Genomic DNA, 18,164 nt, shown 5'->3' with positions numbered 1-18,164 from the left:
TCAGTAGCACGTTCTCAAAATCAATAAGTTCGAAGATGGCAGAAACTGAAGAAAAGCAAACTTATTATGGCAACTGCCACTGTGGCGCCTTCAAGTTCTCCGTTGCACTTGCACCTATCAAAAAGGCTGCGAGATGCAACTGCAGTATTTGCAGCAGAGTAAGAGCGATCCATGTTGAGATCTTGCCAGCTTCGGATTTCTAAAGTGTAGTTCAGAAAGGATATTTGTTTGCTGTGCCTGAGAAGGCCTCTGACTTCAAAGTCGAAGCTGGCGAGGGCGTACTCAAGACCTACGCTTTCGGCAATGGAGTCGCAGAGCACAAGGTAAGAGTGTTCTAATTTCAAAAGTTCGTGAGATTCAGTCGCTCAAACATACACAGTTCTGTCCAACATGTGGTTCTGGCATCATGGTCGAAGCTCCAAAACTCGACTTTCTGGTTGTCAACGTACGTCGCCCTTAACCTTTACAACCATCTTCACCATCTGACAAAGTTCTAGATCAACACTTTCAAGCATGGATCAGTAGATGATGACAACCTAGAAATCAGCACAACCGACCGAGCCAAAGTCGAACCGGTCTACCAACCTTTCGTCCTCACCGAAGACCAAAAACCAGAAATACCAGAAGGACAAAAGCTGTATACAGGAAGCTGCCATTGTCAAGCCATCAAGTATACGGTCGTGTCTGAAGAAATCAAAGAGGTTCGAACCTGCAACTGCAGTTTCTGCTCTCGCGTACGTTCCTTCCCTCTGTACCTCTTTCAATCTTCCTAACCTTTTTCTGACTTGTGAATACAGAATGCGGATATGTGGATTTACCCACCGATTCCCTCAGTCAATATGCTGGGCACAGAAGACAAGCTGACAAACTACCTCTTTGGCCCCGAACGGTCCTACCACGGTTTCTGCGGTGTTTGTGGTGTCGATGTTGTCAATAGAGTTGACCTCCACCCTAAATTCAAGGCGCCGGTGAGACCCATTAATGTCAGAACTATGGACAACATTGTTTTGGATGACTTGAAGATCGATAAGGCTGATGGGTGGAGCCTCAACACCGGTCCTTACGAGGCCTACGATGTATGAGAATTCGAGTTGGCAAGGACTCGACTAAGAAGGCAGGCACACGAATCTTGGATTGGAATTAAGTGAGACTTAGTGAAGATTTTATTTTTGGTCATAGCAGGCACGATCTACTCTATTTAGTAGCCATCTATTTAGGATCTAAAGAACTTTTGGAAGCAGCGGTTGTGACAGCCTCCTCTCTATCCCGACTCTGTAGTGGTACAGGTGGACTCTTGTTGACGCCAGCATTATTCTCGTCCTTCACTAATGAATTCCTCCATGTCTTGAATCGTGTGACGAGACCAGGCTTTTCCTTGGGAATGGTCTCATTCTCCGGATCGTGTCCCATTTCTGCCTCTCGAACCTTCTCTTCGACAACGTCTTCTTCTCTCTTTAATCCCTTGTCGGTGACGAAGAAGGTAAGTATTAGCGCTATGCCGATAACTACTACACAGAAGATGAGCACAGTTCGGCTAGCATCTGCATATGCACTACTGATGCTGGCTCGATCGGCAGCGCTGACGGTGTTCAGTGGAGGCACAGCAAATGTCGAGTAGGCGATATACTGAAGATGTGGCGGCAGACTCGATTTGAGTACGTTGCCTGAGATAGCCGAGCAGATAGCTAGACCAACAGCACCACCGAGTTGACGCAACAGCATTCGGTTCGAGATGACGATTGCACGTTGTGATTTAGGGCAATGTGCTTGCATCGCAGTGTTGGTTGTCTGGAATGTACAGCCACAGCCGAAGCCAACGAGAATGATGAAGCCGGCAATGTGGCCGACGGGAGAATTGGTTCGGAGAGAAACTAGCAATCCTGAGCCTAGAGTCCAGCATACAAAGCCCACGAATATGACCTCGATGTAGTGGCCGATAAAGGACATGTATTGTCCAGCAAGTGCCGAGAAAGTTGCTTGCACAAAGACCAGAGGAAGAATGAGCACGGCTGATCTCATGACATCGTACCCACCAACGTTCTGGTAGTACAACGGCAGGTAGTATATGAGCGAATAATAATTCATGCCGAGAAAGAAGGATTGAACCAGCATGCACGCGACAGACTTGTTCTTCCACATCTCCAATGGCATCATCGGAAGTTTTGCAAACTTCCATTCGACAATGACAAAGGCTATGGCACAAACTCCGCCAATGACCAGCATCGATATTGTTTCTGCCGAGTCCCAGGGTGTACCATGGCCGCCATCAGATATGGCGATGAGAATAAGAATGATTGCAACCGTACTGAAAAAGAGACCAATCCAGTCAACTTTGACAATGGTTTCCCGGAAGTTGACTTTGGGCATACTCTGTGGCAGAATCCATGCTGCGAGACACGCAGCCACAACACACAAAGGTGCATTGAGGTAAAAGAGACCTCGCCAGGTCGAATGCTGAGTAAAGGCAGCGGCAATCAAGGGACCTGCAGCATTTCCAAGTCCGATGAATGATCCAATGATACCCTGATATTTGCCTCTTTGTTGCAAGGTCACAACATCAGACATGATCATGTTTACCAGAGCAATGATGCCACCATTGGCAATACCAGATATTCCGCGAAAAACATACAGAACGTCTGCATTGGGCGTGAGACCACATACCAAGTCCGCGATAGCCAATACTACGACACATCCGACGAAGATTTTCTTGCGACCAAAGAGATCAGATAGGCGACCGTAGAGGACCTGGAATACAGTATTTGCGATCAGGGCCGATGTGCCAGCCCAGGCGATGGTATCCGCAGCATTCAGATCTCTCGCGATACTGGGTAGGAGTACAGTGATTCCATTTTGGTCGACGTAACATAGAAACATGCAAAAGGCGAGGGTGAAGAATATCGTCAGCCTCTCCTTCAACGGGACCAGATTTGTTTGATCATGGATGGCGGCTTCCAAATCCTTGGTTTCTTTCGCCATGCTGAAGGCAGGCTGCGACTACCAGTTTTCTCGGAGAATCCAGTTGAGGATCAAGATGAAGTTGTGCAAACAAACCAATGTTACGTTGCCAGGCGTTGAGTCAGAATTTGAGTGGTTGGATATGCTCGTAGCGCAGATGTTCGTGATAAAATGAGGCCTTTAGAGTAATAAGGTTGGTGAATCATGGTGATGGGGTGAGCTGTGAGTGGGATGAGTCACTTATGCGAGGTATCGCGCAGCAGGTGGCATTTTCTAGTACAGCATGTTGAAAGGCAGGCAGCGAGTGGAAATGCTTTTTTAGGCGAAAAGATGATAGATGTCTTGAGATCGGCACTGATTTGCCGTTTGCGCTGGCTGGTGACGGCTTGGCTGGGTATTGTCCGTTCGGGATCCTCCAAACAATGCCGTCAAATCGATTCTAAGTGGGCACATGCAACTGCCTGTCCAGATATGAATAATACAGGGGAAAAGATGTTAACGATGTCTTGTTTTCCTGATTATCCTGGCTGATCTACTCAGTGGTTGTTGTAGCTCACGCGACCACTTTTCTATCGTGGGTTGTCAATAGCAAAGTCGGAGATGCAAACTCGGCCGAGCCGCCGAGAAAATCGGACCGCCCTTCCTTCCACCGGCGACTTCACCGTGGCTGGTACAGGTCGCCTAATCATCGTAGGTCTCGGCATATTCTTCCTCGTACTCCTCCTGCATCTCGCGCAATTCCTCACGCTTCTCTTCAAGACTCTCGCGGTCGCTGCTAGATACAGAAGATCCTGAACGTGTCTCATCTGGCAGAGGTGCGTCGTCGTACAGACCTGGCTCGTAGGCAGATCCGCCATAACCAGACGATTGTGCGACAGGGGCAGGAGCGCTGTAGCCGTAAGGCTCTTGAGACGAAGCACCATAGGCTCCGTACGATGGGTCAGGAGCAGGAGCGTAATTGGTAGGGGCTGGTGCGTAGCTGGGGGCAGCAGCAGGAGCGGCGGGCTTCTTCTCATCGTCCGAGTCGTCTGCAAATCCCAAAGAAGTTAGCATGAATCAAGGCGAGTAGTCGACAGAAATTGAGCACTTACCCAGAGCATCAGCGAGCAGTGCACCACCAATAGCACCCACGGCCAGACCACCTGCCGCCCCAGCAATGGCGCTGCCATAGCCACTACTCTTCTTCTTGTCCTTGTCCTTGTTCTCAACATCGCTGTAGTACTGGTTGGCACGGGTTTCATGTTGGCCCTGAGACGGGACAGAAGGCATGGCACCACCGTAGCTGTCATAGAAGGAGTTTGCCTGTCCACGGGATTGATCACCCTGAGGAGGAGCTGAGCCATACTGGCCAGGAGGAGGGGGACCTTGTCCATAGTGAGCTGAGCTTGGCTGACCGTATTGACCTTGTGCTTGAGGAGGCTGGTAGCCACCATAGACCCCACCAGTGGGAGGGGGAGGTGACGAGTACTGGTGTGGGGGCACAGGATGCTGAGGCATCTCCCACTGAGTCTGACCAGTAGCCTGATTCACGTAGAAGAAGCGCTGACTCTGTTGATCAAACTGCTGGACCCAGCCAGGGGGAAGTTGACCACCAGCCTGGGGAGGAGGAGGTCCAGATGGTGGATACGGAGCGGGACTGGGCTGTCCATAAGGAGCAGGACTAGGTTGGCCGTAAGGGCTAGGACTGGGCTGGCCGTAAGGCTGCTGGTGCTGAGGTGGGTACTGGTGCTGAGGGGGATACTGCTGTTGTGGAGGGTAGGACTGCTGCTGATGTTGAGCAAACGAGTCTGGAGGAGCGGGCGAAGAGTACTGGGGCTGGTTGACATCGCGTGTCTGCTCAAACTCTGTGCATGACAAGGTTAACATGGTAAATATGTATATCAGGTAAGACCCAAAGACTCACTGCTTTCTGTGGGCTTTGCATCTTGAACAGACTGTGCAGGCTTTTCTTCCTTTTTCTTGTCATCATCCCCAAACATATCCTCGAACTCGCTCTTGAGTTTCTTGAAGAAAGACATGATATCGGTCCTTGATGTGTGATGCTAGGGAGAAAGGAAGATGCCACAGAGAAGATGATCTTTATATGAGAAGAACACAAAAAGTAAAGAGAGAATGTGTAGAAGCAAACAATGCACCCCCACCAGCCTTATATACTCAACCTGCAGTGATTGCTACATGCCCCTCTTCCTCCTGATGCTACGAATCATTTAGAAACATCCGGGTAACTCGCCAGCTGTTGGCTCTGTCCCGAACACCTGCCAAGGCTTGTCTATGTGCTGTTCATCTTGCTAGCCCACTTTCTCGGGTTCTCCTTCTATTCAAAAGCCTAATGATGCCAATCGCTCACTCTATATTGGGCATCTTAATTGCTCATGGCCTTGGCAGCACCACCTGCCAAGTCCGTCAGATGCGAGGTCATCCTGCTTTGATTGCCATTCACACTTGCCCTAGAACCGCGCGCGATTTTACTGTATACAGTGCAGGAGCAAGAGATATGATTACGAATGCTTGCAGGATGGCGATAAACAGTGATGAACGTTGCAGGAAATTGCTCGATGAGGCATTTGCGTATTTATCCTTCCTGTCAAGAGATGAAGATGTTCCTCCTGAGCAGTGCTTCATTCTTGCCCTCCCCACTAGTTTGCTCGTCTCGGACCGCACCTCTCCCGTGGACCCCTCGGATACCGAGCCCTGACATCCCCAGCTCTGTCTATCCGCTCATGTTCTGATTAGAGTCTTTGAGAGCTATCATGTATCTATGATACCTGCAAAAGCAGTGCTCCGAAACAACGCTTGGTTATGAAGATGGTAGAATGCTACATTCAAGCTGGATTGAGGCGCATTCACATACAGTAGGAATGTAAAGGAGCGTTCGACGTCATGAATTCAGTAATTCTGGCAAGCCAGGAACAACCGAACCAAGCTTAAAATTCGATGATTTTCTATGAAAAGGGGGTGAAAAGTCTTTGCAGTGCAGTTATCATCCAACAACCACTCGCATCTTCCAGAAGAAAAATGTACAGAAAGTTATAGCAATCAAGAAGAGAAAAGGGGGTAAGAAGCCGAACAAAATCATAGTCCGATACTCCGGTCATCAACGTACTCGTCAAGATGTGCAGACCACTTAGTAGTGGAAAGCACGAGCGTGGCGGCGGTGCTTGGTAGCAGCCTTGGCAGAGTTCTCAGCAAAGAGGTACTCAACCCAGGAGAGGAGATCCTCGAGAGTGGTGCCCTCAGGAAGAGCCTTGGTGGGCTTGGCAACACCAGCGGCAGCAGTGCCAGTGGGGATACCAGCAGAGATAGTGCTGGTCAGCATCTGCGAGGGAACGGCAGTGGCAATGTCAGAAACTGCAGGGGCAGCAGTTGCGGAAGCTCCGGCAGTGACAGTCACGGCAGTGGATGCGGTAACGATGTCGGTCTCATAAGCGGTAACAACGTAGTCACCACCGCTCGAGGCAGCAGATGAGACAACGGCAGCCTGGGTAGTGGCGGGAGCAGCAGTAGACGAAGAGGCAGAGTAGGCCTCGGCGGACGAAGCGGCATAAGTGGTCTGAGCAGACGAAGCGGCGGACGAGTAAGCAGATGCAGCGGAGGTCGAGCTGGCCTGGGCAGTCGAGGAAGCAGAGGCGGACGAAGCAGGAGCAGAGCCAGAGCCAGAGCCACCGGTGTAGAGAGCAGGGCCGGGCATGTCATACTCGTCGGCAGTGAAGCCGGGGTAGTAGATGTTGACGTAAATACCCTTGTCCTGGGCAGTGTACAGCTCAGTGCCAACAACACCCTCAGGGTTGTCAGAGCCGGAGCTCTTGACCTCGAGGTTGATGCATTGAGGGTAGTTCTGGGCACCACCGACGTTGTTGGCGCTGTGGAGGGCAATGATCTCGTGACGAACAGCGTAGTTACCAGAAGCAATGCTGTCAGGGATCTTGACGTCCCACTTGTAGCCATCAGAGATCAGCTTGTCGGAAGCCCAAGTACCGGAGTTGCTGGTTCCCGAAATGATACCGACGGCATCAATCTTGAACCACTTGAGGGCAGTCTTGTCAGCGGTAGCACAGTCACCGTTGCAGTTAGCAAGGTAAGTGATGAGGGGACCCTTGTGGGAGGTGGGCCAGGTGTCCCAGTTGAAAGTGATGGTGTCACCACCGTTGACGGGGGCAGAGAGCTTAGCGTTCTCGGCACCAGCGTGGCAGATCATGTCAGGACTGGTGTAATCGGAGACATAGCCGTTGTCCTTGACGGTGTCGGACCAGGCAATGAGCTCAGGCTTGGTGTTGGAGTACAGGATTGAGTTGTTGAATCCAGCGTAAACGGTACCAGAGGCACCAATGCTCTGCAAGTGGCCGTGAGCAGAGACAGTAGAGGCGAGGGTAGCCAAAGCGGCTGCGGCTGCGATCTTGAAAGACATATTTGGTAGTTTTGATAAGTTTTCTCGAAGAGATTGCTAGATTCTTTTGGTTGTGAAGTTGCGAAAGTGTGGATGAAGTTGAAGTGTCAAGTGTAAAGAATGAAAGTATCCCAGCTGCAGTCAATGCAGAATGATACGGTGTAGAAAGAGTGTGGGTGGTACGAGACCAAAAGTTTGCACTGCAAAGAACGTCGAAGGCGATAGCTTGAGGAGAGAAGAAGGCGAAGACTGTTTGGGAGACATGATTCTTATATACTTGGTGTGGGTCACTTACTCTGGGCCGTGAATACGATGTTCGGACCAGGACCGAGTCGTGAGGATAAACGTTCTAGCGGAGCCCCTGCCTTAGTGTAGTGGAGTCCATCAATATGGTATAGTACTGCCGTGTTTCAGAAGGCAGACATTGCCAGACAACCATGTGGCGCGGCGCTAAGGCCCAGAGCCCGGACGTGGATCAGAGCACGCAAGTCACCGCGCTTCGGTTACCTTCCAGTCACGTTGTGGAGTAAAGAGGGCTGGCGCTGTGTGCGTGTTCGCATGTAGGGAATAGATGAAGTCTTTAGATGACAAGGGGCTGAAGTGGAAAGCGCAACTCTGAAACGCCAAGTGCCGTCAAGCGGAGGCCTTCTGCTGCAGGAACCAAAACTTTCTCCTCGATGATCCCTAAACTCAAATCGCCGGCTCTGTCATTCTTTCACTCCGAGTACAAAGTCGAGTCAGATTCAGCCTTGTCGTGTGCCGCAGTCGACAACGGTTGACTTTGACAAAGGAGAGGCAGCGGGTCCGCAGTCGAGTAGATCTGTGAAAGGGGTGGGCCGAGAATACAATACGAACTATGCTCAAAGCTCAAAGCTCACACTTGACCCGGCATAACCGACCGATCATGTCAACAAACACATTAAATCTATTTCGCTTGTTCGATCCTTGATGCATGAAACCTCGAAGATCATTAGATATGGCGAGCGAGGACATCCTTGCAAATCGGTAGCCGCCCAGAACAATCACAGCAGGATTTGGGGAGCCGCAACACTAAACACAATGCAAAACCTCATTAAAGACCAAGGAAAACTACCAATGGCGGCTTGTGGGCTGCGACCTTCCCGGATCAGCACATCTTGCCCTTCTGCATGGTATGCCTGATTTGACCTTCAAGCACACGAGGCCGATAGAGCCATCGAGTACGATATGCCTCGGTCTCATGACCTGGCGTGTCCTGAATGCAACTTGAGAAGCCAATAAGATATAATATAGAAGATAGATGGCGAAGACTTGTATTTTGCGAGCTATAAAGAGAAGTGTCTAACGAATCCGAGCGACAACAGCCTCCCATAGCTTTCCTTCGCGCTTCCTTCTCTATGCACGACAGGCATGGGATAGTCACAAGGAAAAGCTCACAGACTGCATGAATGCGCTTGCTCCACCAAACTCCCACCCGCATGGGCGCCAAAGCAACGAAGATCATTCGAGATTTGGCAATCTTCCGTCCAACTTTTCTTCATAAATCGGCTGTGTTGCACTTGATTTTGTGTTGCTGTTGAATTGTCGTCACGGAGAAGAAAATCATCCCTCCTACTGATGGTATAATTGGTGATTGTGACTAATCTGCACTAGTTTTTGGAAGGGGTTTTGCTATTTACTTAGATGAAATCGCCAGCTGTGGGCCTTGCCCTTCCGCTTGTCCCTAGCAGACCCCTACGGCTGGGATGAATATCGCTAAGGTCCATCTCGGCGCTCGGAGCCGAGGGCTTAGGGCCGCGAGCAGAAGCATTGCTAGCTCTTCGTGCACGACGAGGGGGTGATCTAGATCGCGATGTTTCTGGCGATGATGTATTGCGACGCACGCGACGTGGGTCTCTGACCGGAGATCTTGTTCGTCTCGGAGGAGAACGAGAGGGAGATCTAGACGGAGAGCGCCTACGTCCTGCGCCTGCTCTTCTAGGTGGCGGAGAACGCGAACGAGAGATAGAGCGGGCAGGTGACCGAGAATAACTGTCCCGACGTTTGCGAGGTGGTGTTAGCGAGCGGGAATAGCTTCTGTCTCGTGCCGAAGCTCTACGGGGAGGAGGTGAGCGGGAGGCGGAGTAGCTTCGTCTTCTCGCAGCTCCTTTGGTAGGAGGCGAACGCGAGCGAGAATATGATGGCGAACGAGAATCTTGACGAGCCTTGCCACGTCTCGAAGGTGGCGAACGAGAACGGGAGCGGGAGATGGAGGATGTATATCTTCGTCTGCGCTCAGGAGTTCTCGAACGCGAGACAGAAGCAGAGGGGGATCGGCGTCTTGGACGAGGAGACCTCGATCGAGATGGCGACCTTGAGTACGAATAGGATCTGTCCCGAACCGAGCGTCTTGGCGGTGTTGCCGAACGTGAGTAGCTGCGTGCTCGGCCCCTTGTACGGGATGGAGAGCGTGAGCGGCTCGAGTAGCTTGAATAGCTCGAGTAACTGGACACACTGTTGCTTCGACTGGCAGCTCTAACAGGTAAAGCAGGAAGTGTTGGCTTGGGCATATTCTTGAGATATTCTCTCATACCCTCGGTCAACACACCCATACCGATGGCAGTGAAGAAGTTGATGCTGAAGCGAGTGTTGCGAGGGTTGTCGATGGGGAATATACCGGCCAGTGCAGGCTGGAGAGCATCGTCCTTCATTCTCTCTGACAACTTCTTCATTCCAATGTTCTGAGCCAGCTCCTCGATCAAGATCTTGATGAAGATACGCGAAGATGACGTGGTCTCGTCTTCGTTCAAATGGATGGCACTAATGACATGCCAGCCAATAGCATCAGAAGAAAGGAGGTGGCCGAAGAACTGGGCGACGATGCGAAGGCGGTTGGTTTCCAAACGGTGGATCGTGTCGTAGTACTTTACGAAAGAGGCCTCAAAGAGCTCGTTCCACATGCGGTTGATTTTGCAGAGACGCTCACCAATCAAGCCAAAGAATTTGTTATATGTGCGTTCCTGGGAGCAACATTCGACGATCATCGAGGGTAGTTCGTGCTCCAGTCCGGGCGGCAAGTTGATACGCAGCAACTTGTGAGTACATTCCTCGAAGCCGCCAGAAGACATGATGGTGAGGTAGATTGTACGGCGCAAGTTGACCAGATCGGTATTGGATTGATCCTTGATCTCGACCTGCTTGTCCGCTTCATCGTCTTCGTCCTCGCTGCTGCTGACATCTGATTCGTCCTCATCATCTTCATCACTTCCGTCGGCCTCGCCGAGGATTTCAGCCCTGAGCTTTTTATAAGCCTCTTCGTTGGCTTCCCAATCCGCATCAAATTTGAAGACGTTGAGGCCATCTTGCACCTCAATCTGATCGTCCAAGCCAGTATTGTGAGTAATCTGATCCTCCTCTTCTACAAGATCCAGCTCTTCCTTGACCGATGGATTGTCCTTGTAGCGGTCCTTCCTGACTTGGAACAGGACTTCGACCATGTACTGTGTGCGCTTGTCGATGTCGGCTTCGTGCAAGATACTGCGGAATTGGTCGTAGACGGCCATGGCGATTTGTGAGTTGAATTCTTCGATGTGCTGACCAACCTCTCTCATCAAACCCACTGCAATTTCAACGCTGTCGTCAGTAGGCTTGTTTAGCAGAAGCAGCAGAATCTGGGCGGCAAGCATCTCGTGAGCAACCTGCTGATTGATTAGGTGGGCTAGGAAAGTTGTGCTGCTCAAGCAGACAGCCTTGTCGTTGCGCTTGAAGGCCTTACGGAACTGCACGATCAGGCGGTTGACCAGCAACTCGCCAACTTGAGGAAGCTTTGTGTTGACAATAGCGACCATGGCAGCATAGATCGGGGTAAATGGCAAACTGGCAGCCTGAGCCTTCATGATGCTTCGACAGAAAAGGCCACGGCCACGGATAAGATTCTCGCCAAACAACTCGGGGACAATGTATTTGATGTTGGAGACGTTGACCTTGTTGATCAAACCGTTGATAGACTTCTTGAGGGCCTCCCAAGCCATGCGCTGGAATTCTTTCGAAGATGGATCATTTCCGATTTCAGCCTGTAGAGCGCGCAACCTGGCTGGCGGTACGTATGTTCCTCCCGAGCGCATGGTGAGCAGGCGCTCATATTCAGCCTTTGCAGCAGCCTGCTTCTCGGCAGCTGTAAGAGGCTTGTCTTCTTGGACTTCTTCGCGGCGGCGCGTCTCGGCCTGTCTTTGGCGCTCGAGTGCTCTCTGACGGTCGACATCGCGAGGTAGAGGGCCACTGCGATGAGGCAGCGGTGAGCGCGAGCGCGAGCGTGAGCGATGGCGTGCTGGCGAAGGGGCATGATTCGCATCGGGGTCGACAGAGCGTGTGCGCAGAGTCGGAGGGCGTCGTTCAGGTGATGGGGAACGCGAGGATGGTGAACGTTTTCGACCAGAAGCATGCGACTGGCCGTCGGCGGCCTCGGGCGAAGGCAGACGCACTGCCGACTGCATAGCCGTCGCCATGTCGAGTTTGCGAGTGGAGTGGAAGAGGCGAGTGCAGCACGAGAAAGTGCGCCAGGCAGTTGCATCTCGAAGTGGCAGCAGCTGCCTAACGCCGTCGCCGACGACATGCGTCTTGGCACCTCCGAGCTGACCCCGGACCAACTGTCTACAACGTTATAGAAGCCCTATTGTCCTTTTGAACAACAATACACTCCTTGTGCTCTATCTTTTTGTGACTCAAGATCAAGAATTGTTCAGCTATATCACATCACAATGGTATGCAATCAGAGCATGACATCCTAAGATAGTATTTCTAACAAGTTTATCCAGCTCGGTCCTCTCGTCGGTGCAAGCATGCTCATCGTAGCCACCACCGTCTTTCTCTACTACACCATCTGGACACTGGTTATGGTACATCACCTTTCTCCTTCTGAATATTCCTTGTCCAAGCTCCTAACGCTTCCCCCGTACAGCCATTCGTCGATTCGTCGCACCCTTCTCAGTCACTCTTCCCTCCCCGTGTCTGGGCAATCCGTCTCCCTGTTATTCTCATCTTGGTCGGAGGTGCTGTCGTTGGCTCTTTCCTATCCCTCATCATGATCAAAAGCAACCGCCAGAAGGCTCTCAAAGCCCAGAAAGCAAAGGCAAAGTAGCAAGAGATATTGCAAAGTAGATACACTCAACACAACCCCTTTTTTGTCGCCTGCTACACTCTTCTCTGAGTCTGTTGTGTGGGATTGCTATATGCCCCCTGAAGCCTCTAGGAAAATCTGGCCATTTATTGAACAACACAGTCATCGCCAATGACAACTCTGCCGCCAGGAAATGCTCCTCCTTCACCATCTTCCCCTTCACCTCTTCCTTCGGCCCTTTGCCTTCTGAGGTGTTGAGCTAAGGAAGCTAGCATGCTTCTCTGTCACCACATGTCAGCATCAGTTCTTTGGCAGCTGTGACCACTTTGCTTACCGTGATGAAAGTTTCCTGGTTCCCTCCTTGTCGTTCCACATCGTTTTGGGAGGTGATCTGATATTCAAGGTGCATACGCTTCCTGCTCGTAAGCCCGCCAGGTGCAACATAGGTTTCATCATCTGCTACGTTCCGCTCTTCAGCTCCTGCGTCTACGGCAGGTTCTGAAGTAGCCCCGGCCTGTCTGTTCTGTCTTCTTCGTCTCATCCAGGAAATAGACGAAAATGTTGAGCTGTCCACTGCCTCTACGCCACGCCCAAGTCTAGCAGCTTCTCGCGCCCTGGAATCTGGCGAGAAAATCTTGACTGTGTGGTCAATACCGCTAACAGCCAGCATAGGCTCGTACGGGTGGCCTTGTAGCACGTTGACCACTTCTCCGTCGCCCTCGAGGATGTTGACCAAGCGCCCCGTTTTTCGGTCCCAGACGAAGAAATTGCCATCGTCTGAGCCAGACACAACATACTCGTCATCCAGACCAAAGAAATTGACATCTTTGACCGTTTTGACGTTGCAGTGGCCTCGATATACTCTGGTATGAGGCGAGCAGTAGACTTCCCTTTCGACCTCGCCTCGCTTACGTCGTCTTCCGAGTGCGCTGCGATACATCAGACGAGGAAAGTCTTCTTCTTCTTCCTCTTCATCGCTATCATCTTCAGGACCGCTCTCGTCTTGACTTGCATCAGCGTCGTCTTCGTCGTCTTCGTCAATACCGTCGTCTTGCTCTTCGGGTTCCGTTAATGAATTTTCGAGATTCATATCGTCGTTATCATTATCTTCCTCGTCCCCGTCTTCGTCACTGCTTCCTCCCATGGCTGCTCTGATGTCGCTCATGGCAATGACATCTTCGTCCTCTGAAGGTTGCTCCGGCGAAGCTTCCACGATTTCCATTGACTGTGCCGTAGGCTCATCCTCTGTAGTATCAATCTGACGTTGCCTTTCATGTAGTCGCGCATCTTCTCGAGCTGCTGCATTGTTTTCTGTTCCAAGTCCGCCAAACGCTCTGTCTACGAAAGCAAAATTGACACCCTCGCCTGCATTCATCAGTACACCACGAGCGACTTTGAAGCCCCAGTGCAGTAAGGCATCGCTCCGTCTCTGTGTAGATCCTGTTGTGCCTTCCATGGAGTCATTCGATGATAGGTCTGCAAAGGGCGTCTTGACAGCTTCGACGAATGCTCTGACTGCATCGGTCTCGGTCTCGTAGATGATCCGGTTCTCGTCCACCTCAAACCTTGAAGCATCAACATTGCAGACTGGTGTATTGGATGAGTGAGCCAGAAGATAGGGCACAATACATTCGTCGAACGCATCGGCACTGGCATCCTTCGGTACTGGCAAGCGTGATGCATACCGAGCGAGGTCTGAAGATCTGGTGAAGCCATCAATCAGAGCTCCCAGACCACTATCGAGCCACAGAAAGATGGCTTTGATAAAGTCGTAACCAAACCTTTCGCGGTCACTAAGTGTACTACCTTCGTTTGGGGCATGATCGATTCTAGTAAATAGAGGCGTATCAAAAGTGGCTTGACTAGCGGTATGCGCTCGTCCTCCAAGGGCTCGTGCAATTACGCCAGAGGCTTGCACAAAGCGCCATGCAGACTCTCTGTTAGAACGCAACGTCCTTTGCAGCAAGACCTCATCCTGAATGGGGGCAACTGGATAGCGCCATGTCCGAGTAATCTCTTGCATTTGTGGCAGAATAGTGGCAGCCAAGCTTCGCACTGAAGTAAACTCCGTAGCATGACCAGTGGGGTCCCCATTCGCAGGAGCTTCTGTTTGCTCGTTGAGGGTGAACATCGTCTTGCGAAGCTCAACCACTGTCTTTGCGAGACGATATGCCTTTCGCTGCCTGTCTGTCATGACACTCTCACGTAAAGACGAGACAGGACTTGTGGAACGAGCAATTGGGATATCTTCGCTTTGGCCATTATGATATCTCACTCTCAATGCGGTAGACTCTTCAGTTCGTTGACGCGGCTGTACACGAGACGATGCTCCTGGGGAATGCGAGAGCTGGCTTGCTGTTCTCTTTTTCTGCTTTCTTTCACTACTCTCTCTTGATCTTGGATTGTTCGATTGTGTTGTCGAGACCTGTTCTCTCGATTCTTCGCTAGCATCCGGGCTGCGTACTAAATCAAAGCTGTAGACGTGATCGCCAGACCAACTGACTATGATTTCGTTCGGATAAGCGTCACTGATCTTGCATGCGGTAATGTGTCCAGAGTCTCGTTGAGCCATAACACGCTGACCGCGAGGTGCAAACTTGCGAACGCAGCGGGTAGCTTGACCCAAGGCGTCTTCATCCAGGTCGGATAGTTGAGCAGTGGAGAGGGCGGGCGAAGCAGCACGTTCATCAAGCTTGTCACGACCCAGCATTCTGCGGTCATGAAGAAAACAGTGTAGATGAGCACCACCAAGGGCGATGTAATGAGGTTGACTTGGCGAACAGGAGATGGTGTTGAGATCCAAGTCATAACGTTTATAGGAGATGAGGGGAGGGGGCACAGAGACGGCAGATATGGACCTACTGGAAGGAGAAGGATAGGCGGATGACGGTTGACGTAAATCCCATTGACGCACTTCTCCGTCTTCTGAACAAGTCAGGAAGAGATGAGGGGAAGATTCGGTGACGATTCTCTTCACCCTGTCGCCGTGCGAGCGGTAGACTCTGCAATTTGTATCTCCATCGCTCAAGCGACGCACCCCATCTTGTACATTGCCAGCATTCAAAGCCATGGCTGATGCGCGCGAGGCGTCTGTAGTGGCACCAGAATACTCCAGATCAAAGATACGGACCTCACTGTCACCGGCGGCTGATATGACTGTACGGTCGTTCGAATGAGGCATGAACTTGACAGAGAAGATGTTGGCGCGATGGCCCGTGGCGATGCTGGTAGCCAATTTGAATTGCGAATTCGAATCATCGGGCTGATAAGAGTGTATGTTTACGTGCTGATCGTCTGAACCACTTGCAAGAAAACGGCCTGTCTTTGACCAACTATAGACATGTTAGCAGGGAGTGGTATGGTATGGGAGTAGATAAACGAAGGGCGAACCTGAGAGCATTTACGCAGCCGGAATGACCATCGAGCTCGTTCACGATGTCCAGCTCACGAACCCAGTTCTTGTCTCCATACAGAGACCTCACCTTTCTCGAACGCCCAGCAGAGTCGTGCAGCTCGCGCTGGAGCAGGCGATCGGACAAAGAGTCACGCATGCTTGAGCGAGTAGATAAGGCGGTCAGCGAGGACAAGCGACTAAGGTGGGATTCAGCATATGAAGGTCACCGAAATGGTAGACCAGTGAAGCGACGAGAGATTTGTCGGAGGCAAGACAGGTTATTACATGGAAAGTGGATTTAGCGACTACCACCATGTCATAGGTACATCAAGCACTGCAGCTACCCCAGATCTTGACCAGCCCTCGGTCTGTTCGCTGGTCGGTAATGAGAGAAGCTAGACGCAACACACGGCAGCGAGACAGAGTGCTGGAAGAGATGTGGGCAAGTGTCACTGGACTGTGTCCATACAAGCGCTGTCACAAATTTGAAGGGACTGCACGGGGCGTTGCCATCACCTGTTGCTGGCGTGCTGGCAGCGGGAGATGGGCCCTTGGGCGGTACTCCGTACTTGGAACCGATCAGACGATCTTGCCTAGACGGGTTGCGCCTTCCTTGAAAAATGCCGTGTAACTTTTGCTTCCGGACTATGATCTTTGACTTGAGCTGCGAATAGCATGTCAAGTCTCGTTCAATGTTTGGTAAAGTCACAGACAGAAGCAAAGGCAGAGGCCGTAATAGCATACTGTAGATATTAGACCGTTGCACGAGCGCCAAGGCGCAACTGCCAGCGCGCCGATCAACAATCAAGGCGGCACTCCTATGCCATTGTCTCCCCTCAGAGTATTATTATTTGTTTGTCAGGAAGTCGGGCAGTCATCCCTGCTCACTCCTGCTCTCTGAATTTTCAAGACGGCGCAACCCTCCCGCCCCGCCTCCATTCGCTCGTCGACGGCATCGTCTCTTGATATTGCCAGCCAGTTGACGACGGCCAGCTCCATTCTTTGGGATCCTCGCTACACCAATCGCAACCCTCCCCACGCCAGACTCCATCCTACCCACGTCGGTACTCTCTCGCTCGACAATCGCTCCGACTCTACCATCAGCGTGCGCAGTTTAGGCGGCGGCCAGCGCATACCACCCATGGACAAGCGTCACCCCAGCTCCTTCCAGCAGCTCGAGAAGCTCGGCGAGGGTACTTATGCTACTGTACGTCTCGCAGCTCATCGTGCCTTCTCCCCAAGTCTTCCATCGCTGACAAACACTGCGCAGGTCTTCAAGGGCCGTAACAGACAGACTGGCGAGTTCGTCGCCCTCAAAGAGATCCACCTCGACTCGGAAGAGGGAACCCCCAGCACCGCCATCCGTGAGATTTCGCTTATGAAGGAACTTAAGCACGAAAACATAGTCCGTCTGCACGATGTCATCCACACCGAGAACAAGCTCATGCTGGTCTTTGAATTCATGGACAAAGACTTGAAGAAATACATGGATTCTAGGGGTGAGCGCGGCATGCTCGATCCCGTCACCATCAAGTCCTTCATGCACCAGCTGCTCCGCGGTATCGCCTTTTGCCATGACAACAGAGTCCTCCACCGCGATCTCAAGCCCCAGAACCTGCTGATTAACAACAAGGGTCAGCTCAAGCTCGCTGACTTTGGTCTTGCGCGCGCTTTTGGCATTCCCGTCAATACATTCAGTAACGAGGTTGTCACTCTCTGGTACCGCGCCCCAGACGTCTTGCTGGGCTCGCGCACTTACAACACCTCGATCGATATTTGGTCTGCTGGTTGCATCATGGCTGAGATGTACACCGGTCGTCCCCTTTTCCCCGGAACCACCAATGAGGACCAGTTGCAGAAGATTTTCCGTCTCATGGGCACTCCTTCCGAGCGTTCGTGGCCTGGTATCTCACAGTTCCCCGAGTACAAGCCAAACTTCCCTGTCTACGCAACTCAGGACCTGCGTAACATCCTTCCACAGGTTGATCCTGTCGGCCTCCAACTGTTGAGTGCTATGCTCCAGCTTCGTCCAGAGCTTCGCATTTCTGCCACACAAGCTCTTCAACATCCTTGGTTCGCTGATCTACAACAGCTGAGGCAGCAACAAGCGCACATGCACCAGCAGCATATGCCTGGCGTGCCTAATACCCAACGCGCTTATTAATGCTCTTGACGATATTTTTTACAGCCGCATGCATGTCTCTGGGTCGGTTGGCGTTTTGGGAAGGGTCGTTTTTGTTTCTCAAGTCGCTTCTACCAAGGACTCGTCTTTTTTCTTTTCTTGCGAAGCTATGGGGCCCTGTTCATTGCTTGGGCTACAGTGCGTCCGTCAGCGAGCGTTCTCAAGCGCCTAGGAA

The 18,164-nt window shown here is 51.6% G+C and overlaps 8 protein-coding genes across 8 annotated transcripts; 3 read left to right on the top strand and 5 right to left on the bottom strand.

Annotated features, from left to right (window-relative positions):
- Window positions 1-35: 35 nt before the first annotated feature.
- M437DRAFT_86414 (uncharacterized protein) lies at window positions 36-1,082 on the top strand (the record flags this gene model as incomplete). Its single annotated transcript, XM_041028450.1, has 5 exons — window positions 36-158; window positions 216-323; window positions 380-445; window positions 498-734; window positions 798-1,082. The coding sequence occupies 5 exons, from the start codon at window positions 36-38 to the stop codon at window positions 1,080-1,082; spliced, it is 819 nt and encodes a 272-aa protein (XP_040877721.1).
- A 127-nt stretch (window positions 1,083-1,209) lies between these two features.
- On the bottom strand, window positions 1,210-2,976 carry M437DRAFT_53720 (putative major facilitator superfamily transporter; the record flags this gene model as incomplete). Its single annotated transcript, XM_041022576.1, has 1 exon — window positions 1,210-2,976. One exon carries the CDS (start codon window positions 2,974-2,976, stop codon window positions 1,210-1,212), a length of 1,767 nt encoding a protein of 588 aa, XP_040877720.1.
- A 660-nt stretch (window positions 2,977-3,636) lies between these two features.
- On the bottom strand, window positions 3,637-4,973 carry M437DRAFT_67871 (uncharacterized protein; the record flags this gene model as incomplete). Its single annotated transcript, XM_041025010.1, has 3 exons — window positions 3,637-3,983; window positions 4,047-4,799; window positions 4,859-4,973. 3 exons carry the CDS (start codon window positions 4,971-4,973, stop codon window positions 3,637-3,639), a joined length of 1,215 nt encoding a protein of 404 aa, XP_040877719.1.
- A 1,643-nt stretch (window positions 4,974-6,616) lies between these two features.
- Window positions 6,617-7,360, bottom strand: M437DRAFT_53671 (putative endoglucanase; the record flags this gene model as incomplete). Its single annotated transcript, XM_041022566.1, has 1 exon — window positions 6,617-7,360. A coding segment is annotated over one exon (744 nt), but the record flags the coding sequence as incomplete, so codon positions are not given.
- A 2,014-nt stretch (window positions 7,361-9,374) lies between these two features.
- M437DRAFT_86410 (MIF4G-domain-containing protein) lies at window positions 9,375-11,802 on the bottom strand (the record flags this gene model as incomplete). The annotated part of the gene is made up of 2 exons (XM_041028449.1): window positions 9,375-9,748; window positions 9,813-11,802. The coding sequence occupies 2 exons, from the start codon at window positions 11,800-11,802 to the stop codon at window positions 9,375-9,377; spliced, it is 2,364 nt and encodes a 787-aa protein (XP_040877717.1).
- A 309-nt stretch (window positions 11,803-12,111) lies between these two features.
- Window positions 12,112-12,434, top strand: M437DRAFT_53627 (uncharacterized protein; the record flags this gene model as incomplete). Its single annotated transcript, XM_041022557.1, has 2 exons — window positions 12,112-12,192; window positions 12,255-12,434. Coding segments are annotated over 2 exons (261 nt in total), but the record flags the coding sequence as incomplete, so codon positions are not given.
- Window positions 12,435-12,559: 125 nt separating this feature from the next.
- M437DRAFT_53722 (WD40 repeat-like protein) lies at window positions 12,560-15,964 on the bottom strand (the record flags this gene model as incomplete). The annotated part of the gene is made up of 4 exons (XM_041022577.1): window positions 12,560-12,694; window positions 12,748-12,911; window positions 13,002-15,745; window positions 15,804-15,964. The coding sequence occupies 4 exons, from the start codon at window positions 15,962-15,964 to the stop codon at window positions 12,560-12,562; spliced, it is 3,204 nt and encodes a 1,067-aa protein (XP_040877715.1).
- Window positions 15,965-16,627: 663 nt separating this feature from the next.
- Window positions 16,628-17,971, top strand: M437DRAFT_67867 (Pkinase-domain-containing protein; the record flags this gene model as incomplete). The annotated part of the gene is made up of 3 exons (XM_041025009.1): window positions 16,628-16,648; window positions 16,718-17,014; window positions 17,078-17,971. 3 exons carry the CDS (start codon window positions 16,628-16,630, stop codon window positions 17,969-17,971), a joined length of 1,212 nt encoding a protein of 403 aa, XP_040877714.1.
- Between the last annotated feature and the right edge of the window lie 193 nt (window positions 17,972-18,164).

The sequence above is a fragment of the Aureobasidium melanogenum genome, assembly GCF_000721775.1.
Source record: "Aureobasidium melanogenum CBS 110374 unplaced genomic scaffold scaffold_18, whole genome shotgun sequence".
NCBI lineage: Eukaryota > Fungi > Ascomycota > Dothideomycetes > Dothideales > Saccotheciaceae > Aureobasidium > Aureobasidium melanogenum.
Note: the sequence above shows the minus strand (reverse complement) of the source record. Positions and strands in the feature narration are given on the sequence as shown.